Raw genomic sequence first — 23,179 nt, forward strand, 5'->3', positions numbered from 1 at the left:
CGGTGACATCATTACGCTGCAGGAGGAGGGCCCCCGGCACCTCGCCTTGAGCTCTACAAAGGTAAGGCTGGCCCTTTGTGTATATATGTGTGTATATATGTGTGTGTGTTATATGATAATTATATCTGAGATATTATAATTTATTTAATATCACTATTACTATTCTCTATTACTAACCCAAGTGGTTATATATAAATGCTTACATACAGTTTATTCACACAGTTTATCCAATATATAAAATGTTGATGATGGAAAATTGTTTAAAGTAAAGGACACACAAACACACATCTATATATATATTCTGTTTAATTTACTAACATTCACAACACAGCCTATTACATTCACAACACAGCCTATTACATTCACAGCACAGCCTATTACATTCACAACACAGCCTATTACATTCACAACACAGCCTATTACATTCACAACACAGCCTATTACATTCACAACACAGCCTATTACATTCACAGCACAGCCTATTACATTCACAGCACAGCCTATTACATTCACAGCACAGCCTATTACATTCACAGCACAGCCTATTACATTCACAACACAGCCTATTACATTCACAGCACAGCCTATTACATTCACAGCACAGCCTATTACATTCACAACACAGCCTATTACATTCACAACACAGCCTATTACATTCACAACACAGCCTATTACATTCACAGCACAGCCTATTACATTCACAACACAGCCTATTACATTCACAGCACAGCCTATTACATTCACAGCACAGCCTATTACATTCACAGCACAGCCTATTACATTCACAGCACAGCCTATTACATTCACAGCACAGCCTATTACATTCACAGCACAGCCTATTACATTCACAGCACAGCCTATTACATTCACAACACAGCCTATTACATTCACAACACAGCCTATTACATTCACAGCACAGCCTATTACATTCACAGCACAGCCTATTACATTCACAGCACAGCCTATTACATTCACAGCACAGCCTATTACATTCACAACACAGCCTATTACATTCACAGCACAGCCTATTACATTCACAGCACAGCCTATTACATTCACAACACAGCCTATTACATTCACAGCACAGCCTATTACATTCACAACACAGCCTATTACATTCACAGCACAGCCTATTACATTCACAGCACAGCCTATTACATTCACAGCACAGCCTATTACATTCACAGCACAGCCTATTACATTCACAACACAGCCTATTACATTCACAGCACAGCCTATTACATTCACAGCACAGCCTATTACATTCACAACACAGCCTATTACATTCACAACACAGCCTATTACATTCACAGCACAGCCTATTACATTCACAGCACAGCCTATTACATTCACAGCACAGCCTATTACATTCACAGCACAGCCTATTACATTCACAACACAGCCTATTACATTCACAACACAGCCTATTACATTCACAGCACAGCCTATTACATTCACAACACAGCCTATTACATTCACAACACAGCCTATTACATTCACAACACAGCCTATTACATTCACAACACAGCCTATTACATTCACAGCACAGCCTATTACATTCACAGCACAGCCTATTACATTCACAACACTGCCTATTACATTCACAGCACAGCCTATTACATTCACAACACAGCCTATTACATTCACAGCACAGCCTATTACATTCACAGCACAGCCTATTACATTCACAGCACAGCCTATTACATTCACAGCACAGCCTATTACATTCACAGCACAGCCTATTACATTCACAACACAGCCTATTACATTCACAACACAGCCTATTACATTCACAACACAGCCTATTACATTCACAGCACAGCCTATTACATTCACAGCACAGCCTATTACATTCACAGCACAGCCTATTACATTCACAGCACAGCCTATTACATTCACAACACAGCCTATTACATTCACAGCACAGCCTATTACATTCACAGCACAGCCTATTACATTCACAACACAGCCTATTACATTCACAACACAGCCTATTACATTCACAGCACAGCCTATTACATTCACAACACAGCCTATTACATTCACAACACAGCCTATTACATTCACAGCACAGCCTATTACATTCACAACACAGCCTATTACATTCACAGCACAGCCTATTACATTCACAACACAGCCTATTACATTCACAACACAGCCTATTACATTCACAACACAGCCTATTACATTCACAACACAGCCTATTACATTCACAACACAGCCTATTACATTCACAGCACAGCCTATTACATTCACAGCACAGCCTATTACATTCACAGCACAGCCTATTACATTCACAGCACAGCCTATTACATTCACAACACAGCCTATTACATTCACAACACAGCCTATTACATTCACAGCACAGCCTATTACATTCACAACACAGCCTATTACATTCACAACACAGCCTATTACATTCACAACACAGCCTATTACATTCACAGCACAGCCTATTACATTCACAACACAGCCTATTACATTCACAGCACAGCCTATTACATTCACAGCACAGCCTATTACATTCACAACACAGCCTATTACATTCACAACACAGCCTATTACATTCACAGCACAGCCTATTACATTCACAGCACAGCCTATTACATTCACAGCACAGCCTATTACATTCACAGCACAGCCTATTACATTCACAACACAGCCTATTACATTCACAACACAGCCTATTACATTCACAGCACAGCCTATTACATTCACAACACAGCCTATTACATTCACAACACAGCCTATTACATTCACAACACAGCCTATTACATTCACAACACAGCCTATTACATTCACAGCACAGCCTATTACATTCACAGCACAGCCTATTACATTCACAACACAGCCTATTACATTCACAGCACAGCCTATTACATTCACAGCACAGCCTATTACATTCACAGCACAGCCTATTACATTCACAGCACAGCCTATTACATTCACAGCACAGCCTATTACATTCACAGCACAGCCTATTACATTCACAGCACAGCCTATTACATTCACAACACAGCCTATTACATTCACAGCACAGCCTATTACATTCACAGCACAGCCGATTACATTCACAGCACAGCCTATTACATTCACAACACAGCCTATTACATTCACAGCACAGCCTATTACATTCACAACACAGCCTATTACATTCACAACACAGCCTATTACATTCACAGCACAGCCTATTACATTCACAACACAGCCTATTACATTCACAACACAGCCTATTACATTCACAACACAGCCTATTACATTCACAACACAGCCTATTACATTCACAACACAGCCTATTACATTCACAGCACAGCCTATTACATTCACAACACAGCCTATTACATTCACAACACAGCCTATTACATTCACAGCACAGCCTATTACATTCACAGCACAGCCTATTACATTCACAACACAGCCTATTACATTCACAGCACAGCCTATTACATTCACAACACAGCCTATTACATTCACAGCACAGCCTATTACATTCACAACACAGCCTATTACATTCACAGCACAGCCTATTACATTCACAACACAGCCTATTACATTCACAACACAGCCTATTACATTCACAGCACAGCCTATTACATTCACAGCACAGCCTATTACATTCACAACACAGCCTATTACATTCACAACACAGCCTATTACATTCACAGCACAGCCTATTACATTCACAACACAGCCTATTACATTCACAACACAGCCTATTACATTCACAACACAGCCTATTACATTCACAGCACAGCCTATTACATTCACAACACAGCCTATTACATTCACAGCACAGCCTATTACATTCACAACACAGCCTATTACATTCACAGCACAGCCTATTACATTCACAACACAGCCTATTACATTCACAACACAGCCTATTACATTCACAACACAGCCTATTACATTCACAGCACAGCCTATTACATTCACAACACAGCCTATTACATTCACAGCACAGCCTATTACATTCACAACACAGCCTATTACATTCACAACACAGCCTATTACATTCACAACACAGCCTATTACATTCACAGCACAGCCTATTACATTCACAGCACAGCCTATTACATTCACAACACAGCCTATTACATTCACAGCACAGCCTATTACATTCACAACACAGCCTATTACATTCACAGCACAGCCTATTACATTCACAGCACAGCCTATTACATTCACAGCACAGCCTATTACATTCACAGCACAGCCTATTACATTCCCAGCACAGCCTATTACATTCACAACACAGCCTATTACATTCACAACACAGCCTATTACATTCACAACACAGCATATTACATTCACAGCACAGCCTATTACATTCACAACACAGCCTATTACATTCACAGCACAGCCTATTACATTCACAACACAGCCTATTACATTCACAACACAGCCTATTACATTCACAACACAGCCTATTACATTCACAACACAGCCTATTACATTCACAACACAGCCTATTACATTCACAGCACAGCCTATTACATTCACAACACAGCCTATTACATTCACAACACAGCCTATTACATTCACAACACAGCCTATTACATTCACAACACAGCCTATTACATTCACAACACAGCCTATTACATTCACAACACAGCCTATTACATTCACAACACAGCCTATTACATTCACAGCACAGCCTATTACATTCACATCACAGCCTATTACATTCACAACACAGCCTATTACATTCACAGCACAGCCTATTACATTCACAGCACAGCCTATTACATTCACAACACAGCCTATTACATTCACAGCACAGCCTATTACATTCACTGCACAGCCTATTACATTCACAGCACAGCCTATTACATTCACAGCACAGCCTATTACATTCACAACACAGCCTATTACATTCACAACACAGCCTATTACATTCACAGCACAGCCTATTACATTCACAGCACAGCCTATTACATTCACAACACAGCCTATTACATTCACAGCACAGCCTATTACATTCACAACACAGCCTATTACATTCACAGCACAGCCTATTACATTCACAACACAGCCTATTACATTCACAACACAGCCTATTACATTCACAGCACAGCCTATTACATTCACATCACAGCCTATTACATTCACAACACAGCCTATTACATTCACAGCACAGCCTATTACATTCACAGCACAGCCTATTACATTCACAACACAGCCTATTACATTCACAGCACAGCCTATTACATTCACTGCACAGCCTATTACATTCACAGCACAGCCTATTACATTCACAGCACAGCCTATTACATTCACAACACAGCCTATTACATTCACAGCACAGCCTATTACATTCACATCACAGCCTATTACATTCACAACACAGCCTATTACATTCACAACACAGCCTATTACATTCACAACACAGCCTATTACATTCACAGCACAGCCTATTACATTCACAACACAGCCTATTACATTCACAACACAGCCTATTACATTCACAGCACAGCCTATTACATTCACAGCACAGCCTATTACATTCACAGCACAGCCTATTACATTCACAGCACAGCCTATTACATTCACAGCACAGCCTATTACATTCCCAGCACAGCCTATTACATTCACAACACAGCCTATTACATTCACAACACAGCCTATTACATTCACAACACAGCATATTACATTCACAGCACAGCCTATTACATTCACAACACAGCCTATTACATTCACAGCACAGCCTATTACATTCACAACACAGCCTATTACATTCACAACACAGCCTATTACATTCACAACACAGCCTATTACATTCACAACACAGCCTATTACATTCACAACACAGCCTATTACATTCACAGCACAGCCTATTACATTCACAACACAGCCTATTACATTCACAACACAGCCTATTACATTCACAACACAGCCTATTACATTCACAACACAGCCTATTACATTCACAACACAGCCTATTACATTCACAACACAGCCTATTACATTCACAACACAGCCTATTACATTCACAACACAGCCTATTACATTCACAGCACAGCCTATTACATTCACATCACAGCCTATTACATTCACAACACAGCCTATTACATTCACAGCACAGCCTATTACATTCACAGCACAGCCTATTACATTCACAACACAGCCTATTACATTCACAGCACAGCCTATTACATTCACAACACAGCCTATTACATTCACAACACAGCCTATTACATTCACAGCACAGCCTATTACATTCACAACACAGCCTATTACATTCACAGCACAGCCTATTACATTCACAACACAGCCTATTACATTCACAGCACAGCCTATTACATTCACTGCACAGCCTATTACATTCACAACACAGCCTATTACATTCACAACACAGCCTATTACATTCACAACACAGCCTATTACATTCACAGCACAGCCTATTACATTCACATCACAGCCTATTACATTCACAACACAGCCTATTACATTCACAGCACAGCCTATTACATTCACAGCACAGCCTATTACATTCACAACACAGCCTATTACATTCACAGCACAGCCTATTACATTCACTGCACAGCCTATTACATTCACAGCACAGCCTATTACATTCACAGCACAGCCTATTACATTCACAACACAGCCTATTACATTCACAGCACAGCCTATTACATTCACATCACAGCCTATTACATTCACAACACAGCCTATTACATTCACAACACAGCCTATTACATTCACAACACAGCCTATTACATTCACAGCACAGCCTATTACATTCACAACACAGCCTATTACATTCACAACACAGCCTATTACATTCACAGCACAGCCTATTACATTCACAACACAGCCTATTACATTCACAGCACAGCCTATTACATTCACAACACAGCCTATTACATTCACAACACAGCCTATTACATTCACAACACAGCCTATTACATTCACAGCACAGCCTATTACATTCACAACACAGCCTATTACATTCGTTATCATATGTCACAAAATATAATGCAGTCTGCATTTATTAGTCAGGGCTACCAGGTGTCCAGTATTGAACCGGACTGTCCTGTATTTAGACTCTGTCCAGTACAAACTTAGAGATAATACTGGACATGTATGTGTCTGGTGTTACCTCTCTGGACACAGTGACCTGACCGGCTGTGGGGGCCGCGGGATTTCCCCTGAGCAGGGAGAGAGCGGGGCTGCTGCTAGGGGGCTGGGCAGCTTCGTCCATCCTGATTGGCTGCTGCTGAGTAATGCGGCCAATCAGTAGGAGCCTGGGAGTGAGACCAAGGAGAGAAGGAAACAACATGGAGCAGAGAGAGGTGTGTGTGTGTGTCTCGAGCACGTCGCACCTTCCACCATTGTGCCCAGTATTTTTGGAGAAGCCACCTGGCCACCCTATTAATAGTCTATTTGTACATTTTATACAAGGATCTACTTATCAAAGTTTCTGCAAAACTAAGGCAAAAATGAAGCAAAACACATTTATCAAAGGTATATCGGAGAAAACCCCGAACTCCCACATTTTCTGAATACGGTACTGTTTTTGCTCCAACTTTGTATTAGTTAAGTAGCGGGGTGAGATCTAGATAAGATACATGAAATGGTATATGGTGTATGTTGCAGCTAAGAGCTATTTATACTGCCTAACACAGTAATTTGTTCTATTATGAGTAATACCTTAAATCGTTCAAACATGCTGGCATTTTTCTCGTTGTTTACACTTGCAGGACAAAAAAATAATATTTTCGGCTGGATAGCAGCATTAGCAAACTTGGCATGCTAAATACAGAACGGCAAATGACATTTTCACAGGAAATTCGCTTTTTTTCATCTCTTCCTGTTTGCTTAAGTATGTCCACACTTTACGCCGAAATGTGTCACTTTTTTTTCCCTCTCTCTCACGTTTCTTCCTACACATGCGATTACAGTGAGTGGTCTCACACCGTGAAACGTGGCAGAAGGGTGAGCGATCTTTCCTTTCCCCGTGTTTAAAGTAGCAGAACTGGGGACACTTAAAAAAAAATAATAATAATAGCTTTGAAGCTGGGGGTCTCCGGAGCTAAACCATGGTCATATCAGCTCCAGGGGAGCCCCTGCATCCAGAGATACTTACCTCCTAAGGGGGCGCCGGTATCTCTTTGCAGGTTAAGTGTCCCGGGGTCACGTGGGCAAATAGGAAGTCACAAGGGATGATGTCACGGCTTCCTATTGGCTCACGTGATGTGGGATATTTAAGCCGCCATTATGTTAGCCCCAACAAGCCCAGCCTGAGCTTCTACCGGCACCCCCTTTTGAGGTAAGTATCTCGGGAAGCAGGCGGTCCCCAGAGCGGAAATTAATGGGGTTCCCAGAGCAGAAATTCCTGTTTCAAACCAATTTTTAACAATTGTTTTTTTTACAGTATTGCCAGTTCTGCTGCTTTAAACACAGGAAAATTAAATATTGCTCACCGTTCTACAATGTTTCATTGTGTGAGAAGTCAGCCATGTAATGGTGAGAAGGGCTTACAAAATAGCAACATCTGATCTCGGATGCACTGGTAGAGAGGGTTGGGGTTCCCTAGAATTTCCCAATATAATCATAGGGTTCCTGGGCACAGAGTTAGGCCTCGTCCTCGGTGAACGTGACCGCGTGCGCAGCGCGAGCATAGTGACGGCCCTATATGGGGTGCACAAAGCGCGATGGCGCGACCACAATTTGGAAAGTCTGAAAATGTGTCACGACGGCAGATCAGCCAATGAGGGCGAACCAGCCGCGTGACGTCAATGCCACACCCCCGCCCCGCCTCCCCGTCGCAAAGGACCTGAAGTCCTCAGATCGCTCGGGGGGGAGGCCACGAGCGCCCCCAGCCGCTCCGCTGCTCGCTGGGGCCGTAGCCTTATGATAACAATACATAGTTGCATTAAATGAACAGAGCGTATACATTCAATTTACAGACATTACATGATAGTAATGTACACGATGTGTGTTACTGGTTTCGTATGTTCAGCATCGCACCCACAACATGCTCATGCGCTCCTCCCTATAACCACGTCCTGACACTTCCCCTGCGCCTCCAGCTCCTTTCTCTTCCTCTCAAATAGGCTGCTGCACCTTCATATAGGTGATATCTAAACCTCCCCCCCCCTCTCCTCTTCCACAAGCCAATGATGTAGACCAGTGGTGTTCAACTCCAGTCCTCAAGGGCCAACAACAGGTCAGGTTTTCAAGATATCCTTGACTGAGTCACCTGTGCTGAAGCAGGGTTAGCCTAAAAACCTGAATTGTTGGGAGGGGGGTAGGGGGGGGCTTGAGGACTCGAGTTGAGTACCCCTGAGGCAGACCGTGCAGCATTTTAGTATCCCGTCTTTGCACAATCGCCAATTTATTGATGTCCCTCCGTAGATCTGGTCCCTGGGACAGAACACGCGGCTCTAGCTGCGCTCTCACCTGCGATCTATAAAGTGACCTCACCCCCCCCCCTCTCTTCCTGCTGCTAACACCTCTCCCTGAACAAGCGAGCACCCTGCCGGCTCTCCCTGTACACACGAGCATACTGCTGGCTCTCCCTGTACACGCGAGCACCCTGCCGGCTCTCCCTGTACAAGCGAGCATACTGCTGGCTCTCCCTGTACAAGCGAGCATCCTGCTGGATCTCCCTGTACAAGCGAGTATCCTGCTGGCTCTCCCTGTACAAGCGAGCATCCTGCTGGCTCTCCTTGTGCAAGCGAGCATCCTGCTGGCTCTCCCTGAACAAGCGAGCACCCTGCTGGCTCTCCTTGCACAAGCAAGCATCCTGCCGGCTCTCCCTGTACAAGCGAGCACCCTGCCGGCTCTCCCTGTACAAGCGAGCATCCTGCCAGCTCTCCCTGTACAAGCGAGCACCCTGCTGGCTCTCCCTGTACAAGCGAGCATCCTGCTGGCTCTCCCTGCACAAGCGAGCATCCTGACGGCTCTCCCTGTACAAGCGAGCACCCTGTCGGCTCTCCCTGTACAAGCGAGCACCCTGCCGGCTCTCCCTGTACAAGCGAGCAACCTGCTGGCTCTCCCTGTACAAGCGAGCACCCTGCTGGCTCTCCCTGTACAAGCGAGCACCCTGCCGGCTCTCCCCGTTACTTTGTTACCATACATTGCTTGTCTACTTAAGCCAGCTGAAATAGTGCCCCCCGCTGGTCCCATTCCTCTGTAAAGGTTGAACATATAGCACCTACATCCCAGGATATTAGGGTTACACATCACTGCTGGGGCGCATCCAAATATTAGCAAATGCTTGTGCAGAAATGTGTGCAACTTACGCCTCGGTTCCCGTGGTCCGTCTACTGTCACTTTGATGGCTCTGTGGTATGTAGCAACTTGCGTGGGGCTTGTGAACACTGTGATTGTCAAAGTGAAGCTTTTCCCTGAGAAAAGAAGGTCGATAAAATGTATCAGTCTATTCCCAGCATGATTCTACTTACTATCAGTTCTATGCGTTTGTACAATTCCTACACATGTGCAATCCTTCCCCAGGCTGCCAGGGTGTCAGGAAGACTTGGGTTGGCTTTTGACATTGAGAAGTTTGTTCTGCTTTTTAGACCAGCTAAAACTTGGCAGTAAAAATCACCCAGACTCCCATCATATACAGAACAAGCAGAAACACTCCTGTATATTTACTATAAATTGCTTCTAATGTTTACATTGGGGAAAGATCACCAGATTTGCATAAACTCAGTTTGATTATTTTCATTATATCCACCCCCTCCCCCCCAAAAAAATGTAAGTATTTTTTTGTGTACACTAATTCAGGGGTGGACAACTCTAGTCCTCAAGACACACCAACAGGTCAGGTTTTCAGGATATCCCTGCTTCAGCACAGGTGGCTCAATCAGTGGCTCAGTGTTCGGCCACCTGTGCTGAAGCAGGGATATCCTGAAAACCTGACCTGTTGGTGGCGCTTGAGGACTGGAGTTGGCCACCCCTGACCTATATGAACCAGGGGATCCCCCCAAAGCTGATCTGCCCTTGGGACCCCCGATTGCCGAGATATTGACTTTTTTTTAAACGTTGGCCAGCACTTGCCAGGGTCACCCAATCAGACGCTTCAATGTCATCTCAGGATGATGTCACAGCTTTCGATTGGTTGCCAGAAGGAGGCTGACGCCACTGAGCAACACAGCAGAAAAAATGCAAAAAAATGCACAAAGCAGCGCACTGCCCAGAGAAGTAGGGAAACAGGTGGTATAAAAATGTATTTCCAAACCAAGATTGCAAAAAAGGAGGTGTGAACCCTCCTATGCGTTTCACACAAACATGCTTTATCACCCCAGTGAGCACATTATATCTCAAGGCGAGAATGTGTAAAGGAATTTCAAAATGAAATATCTCAGGAACCGGAGATACCTTTAAGCATGGAGTGTAACGGTTCACCTCCAAGGGTGGAGGGGGGGGGGGGGGGCGGGGGGCGGAAGGGGGAGGGGAACCCTTTGTTTCAAATAAAGCAAAAATAAATATACCTCTACAAATCAATTTTTTTTATAATAATAATAATTATATATATATATATATTTATATATATATATATATATATATATATATATATATATACACACACACGTGTGTGTGTGTGTGTGTGTGTGTGTGTGTGTGTGTGTGTGTGTGTGTGTGTGTGTGTGTGTGTAATAATAAAAATAGGAGCTATACAGATTACTGCTTTAATTAAAACCTTTAGTGAATCGCACTGCGAAATAGCCAGCAAAATGTCAAGCAATTTACTGCAAATAAAAATATCACTTGTGAGCACACTCACGTCTCAGACAAGTCTGCAACCCCTGCTTTTCCCTATTATCTGTTAGCATGTGTACTCATTTGCATGTCATTACCCAGACTCCCTGGCTGCAGTGGAAACATTACATGCTAAGGCCTCGGCCCCAGTTATCGCGATGCGAACAAAGAGACGGCCCTCTACGGGCCGGTCCCAGTCAGTGCGTGCGTGCGCGCGCTTACAAAGCGCGATGGTGCGACCGCATGTAGGGAAGACAAGAATTAAGTCTTTGCGTGCGGCGACGGCGTCACATGGTTGACTGTCAACCAATGAGTGCACAGATAGTTTTAACCAATGAGAGGCAAATACTTTTAAACCAATGAGAGCACGAATGTGACGTCATGGCCGTGCCCCCCGACGCGCGTTCCATCCTGACCCCTAGACCACAGATCGCGGCTGAAACTGGTGCACAAGCCGCAAGGCGCTCCGACGCGCATGTTCACGCAGTTACTGCGGCCGTAGCCTAAGCGATAATGGGGAACGGGGAAAAGAAGGGTTGCAGACCTGTGTGAGACATGTTAATGTGCTCACAAGTGAGATTTTTATATGCTGTACGGTGGAGGGTTTTTGTCGCTTTTTTTACCCACCCTAACTTATATAATGTGTGGTTGAAGCAATGTACTGAAGTTTTTGGCATCGTCTCTGCTATTTGGTGCTCTGTGCATGTGGCTTGCTATGCGGACACCCATCACTGACGATATAGTTGCCATGGCTTGCATTCTAGAAACACTGCATTGTTAAATCTTCCGTGTAATTTGCTTTCACTGGGTTTCACCTTTTAACAACGAATCCTACGCGTTCCACAGAGAACTGCACATTTAACCACTTCAGTTTGGACAAACTGGTGTTATTTTGGGGGTGGGTGGGGGAGGGGGGGAGTGGTGTTGAACACACACACTACACACAGACGCAAAATAAATAAACCGAATCAAGAGTCAGACTTGGATTTATATTGCATTCGGGTTTTGAAAATTTGTTTTGGAAGCATAAAAAAAAAAAAAGGCCTAACGGGATAATTGAGAGCAGGAATGAACGCTTAATTCATAAAAGGAAACATTTTCCATTCATCAATGTGCAGTCAGTTAAGTGCAGGGACTGGGAGAAAAAAAAAACATTTGGGCCGTTTGGAAAACCAACAACAAGAGGGGCGGAAATGTTGGGGGAAGAAAAAAAAAAGGCAAATATTTGACTTTCATAAAAAGTTACACGTAAACAGTTATTTCTTGCAAATCATGCTCTCTCTCAAAACTGTTTTTAATTAATGTGGGAGTATAAATAGATGTCAACTCATATCCCACAACGGTGTTTCACTTGGATGCAGGACGTACAAAGATTAGGGGGTGGAGGGGAGTCCGCAGCAAATGGAGCACACCCAGTATATACTGTATTTTGGGCACATTTTCCCAAAAGGAGTTGCCCTGTTCGTTGTTAGATTTGACTAAAGTGCCCCGGCTTCAAACCAGTGGGAAAAACAACGCCAGATTTATAAGAGAAAAGGTTTCCTGTTATAGCAGCAATTCTGCTTCCCTTATTACTATAAGTTATAGGTTTGATGCAGGGGGTCTCCTGAGTTAATTTCAGCTCTGGGGACCCCCTGCTTCCCGAGATACTTATCTCTGCAGGTAGCAGCTCCAACGGGGCTATGGAAATGGAGGTGTGTAATGTCACGCGGGCCAATAGGAAGCCGTGACATCATCCGTTGCGGCTTCCTATTGGCCCGCGTGACCGGGACATTTTAAACCCGCAGAGAGATACCGGTATCCCCCTACAGAGGTCTGTACCTCGGGAAGCCCGGGGGTCCGCAGAGCTGAAATGAACACAGCTCAGCTCCGGAGACCCCCTGCTTCAAACCTACAACTCTATAGGTTTCAATTTACCAACGCAGTGAGGACGGAGTACATCTGCATGCACTGCATATTTTGCGTCAAATGTAGACGCAGGTCCTTCTATCTGGTGCAGTCTCCCGAAAGCCCAAAAACTAGTGCGCATTTTGGGACACCGGTTGAATGGTGAAAAAGTGACACAGAGAGGTGCAGCATTTCTCATTATATCCTGCACGCCGTGTAACTCTTCCCCAACTCCACCTCCTGATCACTCCCCGATCCCCAGGCGGACGCACACACGGGTAAGATCAAGCTTAACACTTTGTGATACACTGATGAAAAATGACCAACTTTGCTACCAGGGGATATTGCATTGCAAAGCACTACTGGCAGCGAGGGGGGAGAATGCGCCATGGATACAAAGACCCCTTTATCTCTGTATACAGACGTAGCACGTGACATGATGGATCCCAGTGATAACTCCACACCTCCCGTTATAACACACAATATCGCTGAGTTTTTATACGGTTCAGTGGCAGTGTCGGTGCAACACAGGGGGCAATGAAACCTCCTACATCTGTATGTGTAAAGAGATATTCCACATTTGGCAGTCTACATATTCATATTTATTATTCACAGGACACAAGTCAACTTTTCAATGTCACGGGGATCAAAATAAATCCTTCCTAAGTGGGACTATCCCAGGGGCTGGCCAACTCCAGTCCTCAAGCGCTACCAACAGGTCAGGTTTTCAGGATATCCCTGCTTCAGCGCAGGTGGTGCAGTCTTCGATTGAGCCACCGATTGAGCCACCTGTGCTGAAGCAGGGATCTCCTGAACCTGTTGGTAGCGCTTGAGGACTGGAGTTGGCCGCCCCTGGGCTATCCCTTTACAGAAACAAGGATTCTTTTCTTATCACCGTGTATTCAGTGTGTGATCACTTGGGGGGAAGTTGCTTAAGCCCTATGCCTAACTCCCAGCAAAATGTACATTCACTTGCCTCTCATTCTACACCGACATTGAAATGAATGCAAAAAGCATTTAACATTCCCGTATTAAAGCAGCAATCCATAAGGCTCAGCTGAAAATACATTTTTTTTTCTCCCTGTCATTTTTATTAGTTTCTCCACATTTCCATCCCCCCCTGAATAACATAATTCCAGGGTTGACTTACTGTGAAAAGACCAACAAAAGCCAGTAAAAAAAAAAGAAAGAAATGAAACGTGCCATTAACCCCTAAATGTTTCCTAATGCACAAATAGAATTCTTGAAATTCTAATAATAACTTTAATGAATAGCAGGTTCAATGCATGGCAGGACCGTTTAGCAGTTAAAGGGTTAACGCTATTTGTTAGGCGAGTTCGTATAACATGCTTAATGTAATTACACGTATGAACGGCAAATGATATAAATATCGAGATTTCCCCCCCCCCCCCTCCGACCCGGGTTTATTTTTTCCTTATATTTGTCTTGCAAAGAAAATGTCACAAAAGTTGACACCTGCTTGAAAATGTGCAGCAATAGCCAAATATATGCAAAATGGGACTTCCACCTCTAAATGCAGAAGACCTTGGGAATTTTAGGTATCCTCCCCTAAGTATTAACACACACTGCTTATTTTGCTGCAGACTTCGCTGTGATACACATTATTCTTCCGCCCGCCATGTTCTTGTTTGTCTGCGTTGGACTGTGACACCATTAGGGATTTATGGAGCAGGCGGGAGGAGATTGGGCCGGAGGGGCATTCGCTTGTTGGTGTCGAGGATGGAAATGGTATGTGCAGATGTAGCCATTGTTATTTGAACCGGTGGCGCGCTCTCGGGTGTGAAATAGCGTGATAGCCGCGATTCAAAAGAGTCGCTGTTTCTCCTACTGGGGCATTGTGTATATTCTGTTGCAGCAGGCCACGGGTTTTCATAACGATGGCTACATCTGCACGAAGAAATGTGCGACTTGTGTTCATTTTGGTTAAAGTTTCCAGTGTCGTTTTCCTCCATCACCTTAAAGGTGGTGTAGGAAGTGTTTGTTGCATAATTATAGCCCATCAATATTTATTAGCGTAGCCTTCATTCTCTATAATCTTTGTCTGATCATTTGACCTTCATTGAAGGTCAAACGCGCCAAATTCAGGATAAATAGTCTTCATGCAGGTGGCACAAATCACACAAAGAAAATTCTACGCTTTTGGTCGCAAATGCTTTGGCGCAGACCAACTTCATCACACATACAGTAGCTCCCCTTGAGTTTGGAGACTTTGACTCACCTCTTCCACTTCTCCCAACAAATCTGAGGTCGTTGAATCGGGCCACTTGGTTCTTTATGACAGCGGAAGCGTTCCTCAGCTCCGCGGAATAGTTCTCATCATTTCCAGCCATGACCGTGACCACTGTCCCATCTGGGACATCTCCCAAAGCCACAACCTGGAGGCCGGAGAAACACAGGTGTGATGTGGTCTGCAGAAGTTTCAATGGGATTATCATGGAGATCACACATTTTTTAGTTATCCCTGGAAAAATGTAGAGCACTTTTATGTTGTAGTACCTTATAATGGACCAACATTGGGGCGCTTCAAAGATGACATAATAGTGTCCAGAGCTTTCCAACCCTTGGAGGTCTCTTCTTCACATCAAGAAGAAGAGCTATCCAGAATACAGTATCTTACTGGAAATTTCTTTACTAAAGTAGGACTTAAGTCTAACTTTCTCTCTATTTAAATACTTTCTTTCCCTCTTTCTTGGCCTCTCTCACTCTAAATTCTCTATCACTTCTCTATTTCTTTAACTATTCCTTTCTATTTAACTCTCTCTCGCTTTATCTCTCTCTCTCTCTCTCTCTCTCTCTCTCTCTTTCTCATTTCTCTCTCCTTCTATTGTACAGCATTATCTCTTTCCTTCTGTCTATCTTTCTTTCTCTTGCTCTCTCACAACCCCCATCTTCTCTAAATACAGTATGTACATATTTTCCTTTCCTTCTTTGCTCTCACCTTTTCTCTTTCCTACACCAAATTTCTCTCTCCTCCTCTCTCTTTATATCTCTCTCAGTCTTTTCTTTTTCAGAAAAGCTTGGTTATTAACCTACCATACAGTATATTGCCTGCTCTTCACCTTACAGTATGAAATGATTTCTGAGTTATATGTAGAAAAACATACACATGAGTTGTTTAAAAGCGCCCTAATTAAAATACTGTTAATAATATATATGAATATTGAATATATAGCAAATATCTGGCATATATGTGGTTTATTTGAGGCAAAGGTAAATTTATAATATGCTGATGAGAATAGTTTCAACACATCACACAAATATTAATTTGTATATAGGTGAGTAACTTGTTTTCTGGTTTCATATACTAATAGAATTTTTTTCTAATGTAATACATAACACATAATGGTATTCCAACTATATTATTATTATTATTATTATTATTATTATTATTATTATTATTATTATTATTATTGCCACTTTAGGTCTATTATATTAACAAACCCAAAAAATAATATTGCATTTGTTTTTTTTGGCTAATTGCCCCAAATTCCTAAGTAGTGCAATTCTTACAAATATGTATTTATAAATTGATCTGCAAAGTTTTATGAAATCCTGTTCTGTAAAATATTTTAAAGATAAATACATTAGTCTCTCTTTTCATTTTCATGTGGATTATAATATTTCAAATGTTAAATGTGACTAGGTACTGTATGTGTCTCTAGATCACAAAACTGTGCCTATGTTATTCTGCAATACTGCACATATTAGGACACTGAATTTTAATACTAAGGTATAATTCCAAGGTATGTTATTAAAATGTAACATAAATCTATATAGAAGGGAATATTTTCAAGTAATGTTACTGTAGATATAATACTATATTTTAACCCTTATAATACATTGTAATACTACATTTTAATACCAAGATAGCTATAATACTGCATTCAATACCAAGCCACACCAAGGCATACATCCAAGGTAATGTTTATAATACTGAGCATATATATTGTAGCTAGAATGCTACATGTAATATCAGGTTATAACTCCAAGATATGTTACTGCATGATGCCAAACGATTTACACAATTGTATATCAAGGAATGTGACTATAATACTAGTTAAAAAGTTGAACATGGCAATACACGAAAGAACAAATAAGTCATTTTTGTTTGATAAAGGTTGACATGTATATTTTGTACTGATACAAAAAAGTTTAAGATATAAATCATATAGAAGAGGGTATTTCTAATGTGTTACTGTAGCTATAATACTGCATTTTAATAACAAATTGTTTACCCAGATATATTTACAATTATGTTACTGTAGCTATAATCCTGCAATTAATACTGCATTTTAATATTAGTTTGTATACCAAGGTAATAAGTGCAGGGTATTTTACTGCAGCTATAATACTGCATTGTATTAACAAGTTGTATACCTCCAAGCTATGTTACTCTATGATGCTAAACTAGTTACTCAATTGTATATCAAGGACTCATTCCGGATTATGTCGCTGTAGCTATATTGATAAATATGTAATATACATTTATATAAAAGCGGATGTTTCCAACGTATGTACAGCATTTTAATACGACATTTGAATACAAAGGTATAGTTCCAAGGCTTGATACTGTCTCAATAATACTACACCTAATACTAATCTGTACACCAAGGCATAATTCCATGGTATATTACTGCAGCTATAATACTAAAAGTGTAATATAAATCTGTATATAAGGGCATATTCCCAATGCATGTGACAGTATCAATTAAATTGTCGGTGTGATCCAAGAGGGATCAAAAAAGGTTCCCCAAAGTTAAGCACTCAATGCCGGAATATATTATTCTGGATGACAATTATCCAACAGGAAAATTACCTGTATTGACTGTATAGGGAATAGATAGCCCTAGTGGTACCACTAAATCCGAAGAAAAATAATAACGTTTTATTCAAGTCATTCCTTATTAAAAACACATACACATCATTCAAAACTTGTTAAAAATACAGGTAATTTTCCTGTTGGATAATTGTCATCCAGAATAATATATTCCGGCATTGAGTGCTTAACTTTGGGGAACCTTTTTTGATCCCTCTTGGATCACACCGACAATTTATGCCAATTATTCCCTTTAAAGCACCTGCCTATACCTACTATCCAGTGTATATTATAGGATGAGCGGTCCCATTCCCCTTTAGAGGACAGTATCAATTATACTGCATTTCCAACTGGTGTGTGTATATATATATATATATATATATATATATATATATATATATATATATATATATATATATATATATAAATAAAATGTGTATATATATATATATATATATATATATATATTTATATATATAATGTATATTTTCACTGTATGTTAATATACCAAATTTTAATACTATGATATTACCAACTATGCTTTGAGATGGGATTTCAAAAGACATATTATTTGTTGAGATTGATACCAGCATTTGGTATCTTTTGAAGTGGGGTGATGGATTTTCAACTCCCACTCCTGTAGATAATTCAGATCTGCCACATTCAATGCTACTCATTTCTGAACCATATAGGTTCTCACACAACTAGTTCACACATTTCTTGTATCGGTTCTCTGCTCTATTTCCTCTGAGCATATACTGTATATTAAATATATTTTAAAAGCTGTCAAATGCTGTATCAACCCACTTCTTTCCCATCATCTACTGCAATACAGCGGATCCCTCAATAGCTACTGCATATTTCTTAAAAAAGAAAAGATTATTTTCTAGAAATACTGTATGTTATTCATTTCATATAAAATAAAAAATATATACTTTTTCTTAAAGGAGCAATCTTCTTCATTTTCATAACCCTACATAAACTCACCTTCATTTATATTATATACATCTAATTTTTGTCTTATTTAGCTCAAAATGTATGATATATTTGGAGTCTAAAAATATACAAATGGTTTAAAAATAATAAATAGTTGCACTATATATGTGGATACAAAAGCGTATTTCTAGAAAAAAGATTTTGTGTATTATTATTTAAATCTATCTATCTATTTATCTATCTATCTATATAAATAAAATAATGAATAAAATGAAGGGTTTCCCAAAAATTGGGCCAAATAAATAATACATTTTTTACACACGTTTTTTTAACTATTTACTACCTAACTGCTTGCATTTAAACTTTATATTTCTCCTGCTGTCAAATACTATTTTGACTTATTCTGCATGGAGTTCTCAATAAATGCCCCAAGATCTCAGCAAAGATGTTATTTCTGGAAGAATTAGATTGTGTCACATTAAGATTTTTGTATTTTACTGTTAGTGGGGGGGGGGGGGGGGGGGGGGAAACCAGGAGCGTTTTGAAGCACAAATTCTACATTTGATATTTTAGCAAAATACAAAGTGCTTCTTCATCTGCTTCTATAAATGTCCGTGCCCTTGAATTTCGTTGCTTATAACATATTTGGTCTGAATTGGAAGGCATTAAATAACACACACACACACATTCCTGAGGTTGAAACTTCGGGTGCTGCAGAATTTTGGTTAAAATCAAATCATCTCTGATGGTTACATTTGATAATCCCCTTAAGGGAAGGAGCCCTGTGGTTAAGTCACTGGCCTCTGAAGTGGTAGACCAAAGTATCTAGAGCCAGATCCAGTAACCTAAGTCATATATAGTACTATATACATGTATAATATATAATAATATATATGTAGATTGTCTGAGTGTGTGTGTGTGTGTGTGTGTGTGTGTGTGTGTGTGTGTGTGTGTGTGTGTATGTGTCACACACACACACACACACACACACTCAGACAATATATATATATATATATATATATATATATATTCAGAACTATAACTACATTTGTGAAAATTAGCCCTAAAAGAAACACACACATGTAAACACACACCGTGTATTGATATTACACTACATATATTATAAGTTGATATTACACACTAACATTGCTGGGAATATGGATATTTTTGTATTTAATAGTTGCATAACCATGATGTTACCAGGTGATAATTATTATTATGACTTTTAAAAATGCAATAATTCCATAAGATAATAAATGTTGGTATTTGGGGTTTGAAATGCTAGTATTCCATCAGATGCTGGTTCATATCAGATTCTCCTTACTGTTATCGTATTCTTTAAGTTGCAACAATTCCATTAGATGCTAAACATTATTATCTGATAATGCATGACGATTCAAAAATGCTATCAGATGCTAATAATGATCAGATTGTATTATGATTCTTGCCGAGGCATAATAAACAATTATACATGTCTATAAATGACCAATGGAATGGCTATAATGCCATCAGATGATTATTAATATTGCCAGATAAATATTGCTTTTATGATTGAAGAAGTGATTGAATTCCATAAAATCATAATAATCGCATAATAAATATAGTTATTATGATACTTTAGGTGCAATCATTCAACCAGACAATGAGTGAAACCAGAAAACAAATATCGTTATTATGATTTTAGTAGTCCCATAACTCAATAATAAAATGATTATCACGTTAAATATATTTCTTATAATACTATGTATAATACTTATAATTCCATCAGATGATCATTCATTTGGGCATTATGATTTTTGAAGTACCATAATTCCACCGGATGATGATTATTATTACATAATAAATATATGTAATGATCATTGAAATGCTATTAATCCATCAGGTGATGATAATTAATATGAGAGTGTACCACACTAGAGTATTATTATACTACTATAATAGTACTGTTCCAACATCCAACGGTAAGAAGGCATATGAAATCTCCAATGATATTACATTGATATATGCCACCTTGTACCGTATTTGCTCTCCCACCACAACCCAACTTACCTTGAAGGCCACGGGTAGGGTCTTGTTACATCTCCAGTGTGATGGCAGCACTGAGCACAAAAAGTTGGGACTGTCCGTCCTGACCAGCTCTCCTGCATGTTCTGCTAGGACATCTACCACCGTCCGGACGTCTGCCCTTGTCCTGCCCGTGGCAGAGATGCTGAGGGCCCCGTTGTTTTCTCCCATCTTACCGCAGGAGAAGGAGGTGGATGGAGGAGTGAAGCGCCTGCTGGTGCTGGGGTCTACGGGAATACGCATCACAACAGCAGGGGGGTTAGAGAGAGAGGAAGCCAATGGATCTGGACTAAAGGGGACAAGGGACAGTCCTGATATTGGGTTCTCAAGGATGGATGAGCTTTTTGAAGCCACTGGATTTGCAATAGTAATATGGACCAGGGAAAATCCTGGTTGGATCAAGGATGGATGAGCTTCATGAAGCTACTGGATGTGTGCTAAAGTTGACATGGGATTGTCCTGATGGGGTCAAGAGTTAATGAGACCCTTCTTCTCTAGCCTTGCCAAGGCTCTACCCACCAACCCATACAGTGGTCAGCGAGACTGGAGAAGGAGTTTACCCTAAGTGCACTGGTAACTAGCTCCGAGTAAACTTGGCTATCACTGATCTGGCTGTAAAAAAAAAAAAAAAGAAGTCCTGCAAGAGATCAAAAGCTCAGGAAATGAGTGTCTGATCTGTAAACTGCAACAAGTCAAAATTCACATGGGGGGAGGAGGGGGCATGCGAAGAAACTTTGCACGCTATGTTGTCTTGTCAAGTTCCTGCGCCCTCCTCTAACACCACGAAACCACAGGGAGAAGAGGCAGGGTAATAATAATCAGGCTTACTGCACAGATCCCAGGCAGTGGTCATCTGAGACCGTGCAACATTCAGTCTGCAGAGTAGCTGAACTTGTCTTCTGCTTGAGCAGCTACAGGGCTACAGATTCTGAGCACTCATCAGACAGATATGTTGCCTAAATGGGTGCATGTTCTCAGTAGATTTTCAGAGTTGAAAAAGGCGGCAGAGAACAGTATTTGTCTTTATCACACAACCCCCCCCCCCCCCCCCAAAAAAACAAAATCCAAGTGGAGGATCAGATACTCCATACAGACTGTGAGAAAACAAACACCCCCACAAAAAAACAGAAGTTAGCACACATCTGTCTTCATCTTCCTGGTGTTCACTGAAGATGCAGTGTCAGCTTGAAGTGTTCAGATGTGGAGGGGGAAACTGCTATCCCATCCCATCTGAGTCCTGTAAAACTCCTAATCAGATCTGAGTAGTTATGGTTCAATCCAAGGGAGATACTTGCTCTAACACACTGTCCTTTCCTTGACTAACCTCCCTGCTCCCCAAATTCAGCCACATGCAAGCATTCGTGCCACCAGTTCAGTACACAGGCTGGATGCTACACACTCCACTGATGTGAAATACTGCGCTGCCTTCTACTTGCAGAGAATAAAAAGCCCCAGCGGTTTCCACACATTGCAGATCTGGTAGAAAAAGTGTAAGAGCCTAGCTCTGTCATATACTATTTACACTAGGGCTGTCATAGGGGACGAGAGGGAGGGGGGGTGATTGCCATATAGGCTGTCCAACCAGGGCTTGGACTCCAGTTACACCATTGAATAGACCTCAAGCTGAAGGGTGGGGTGTATCTGAGAAGACAACACCCCCTTGAAACTAACCCACTAACTAAAGCAGCTCTTGTGAAATCGAGAGAAATATCTGGTAGCTGCAAGGGGAGCCAGACT

At 41.2% G+C, this 23,179-nt stretch overlaps 1 protein-coding gene across 2 annotated transcripts in view; it reads right to left on the reverse strand.

Annotated features, from left to right (window-relative positions):
* Nucleotides 1–22,910, reverse strand: part of RUNX3 (RUNX family transcription factor 3) — a 99,661-nt gene extending 76,751 nt beyond the window's left edge. For both annotated transcript variants that reach the window (XR_012802108.1, XM_075603730.1), the window contains exons 1-3: nt 21,428–22,910; nt 15,845–16,001; nt 10,254–10,358 (exon numbers count right to left, since the gene is read on the reverse strand). Coding sequence is in view for 1 of the 2 variants with exons in the window: in XM_075603730.1 (XP_075459845.1) it covers nt 10,254–10,358; nt 15,845–16,001; nt 21,428–21,685 (520 nt within the window). In the remaining variant the exon portion in view is untranslated. The remainder of the gene's footprint in view (nt 1–10,253; nt 10,359–15,844; nt 16,002–21,427) is intronic.
* Nucleotides 22,911–23,179: the final 269 nt, after the last annotated feature.

This window comes from Ascaphus truei, chromosome 6, assembly GCF_040206685.1.
Source record: "Ascaphus truei isolate aAscTru1 chromosome 6, aAscTru1.hap1, whole genome shotgun sequence".
Lineage (NCBI taxonomy): Eukaryota > Metazoa > Chordata > Amphibia > Anura > Ascaphidae > Ascaphus > Ascaphus truei.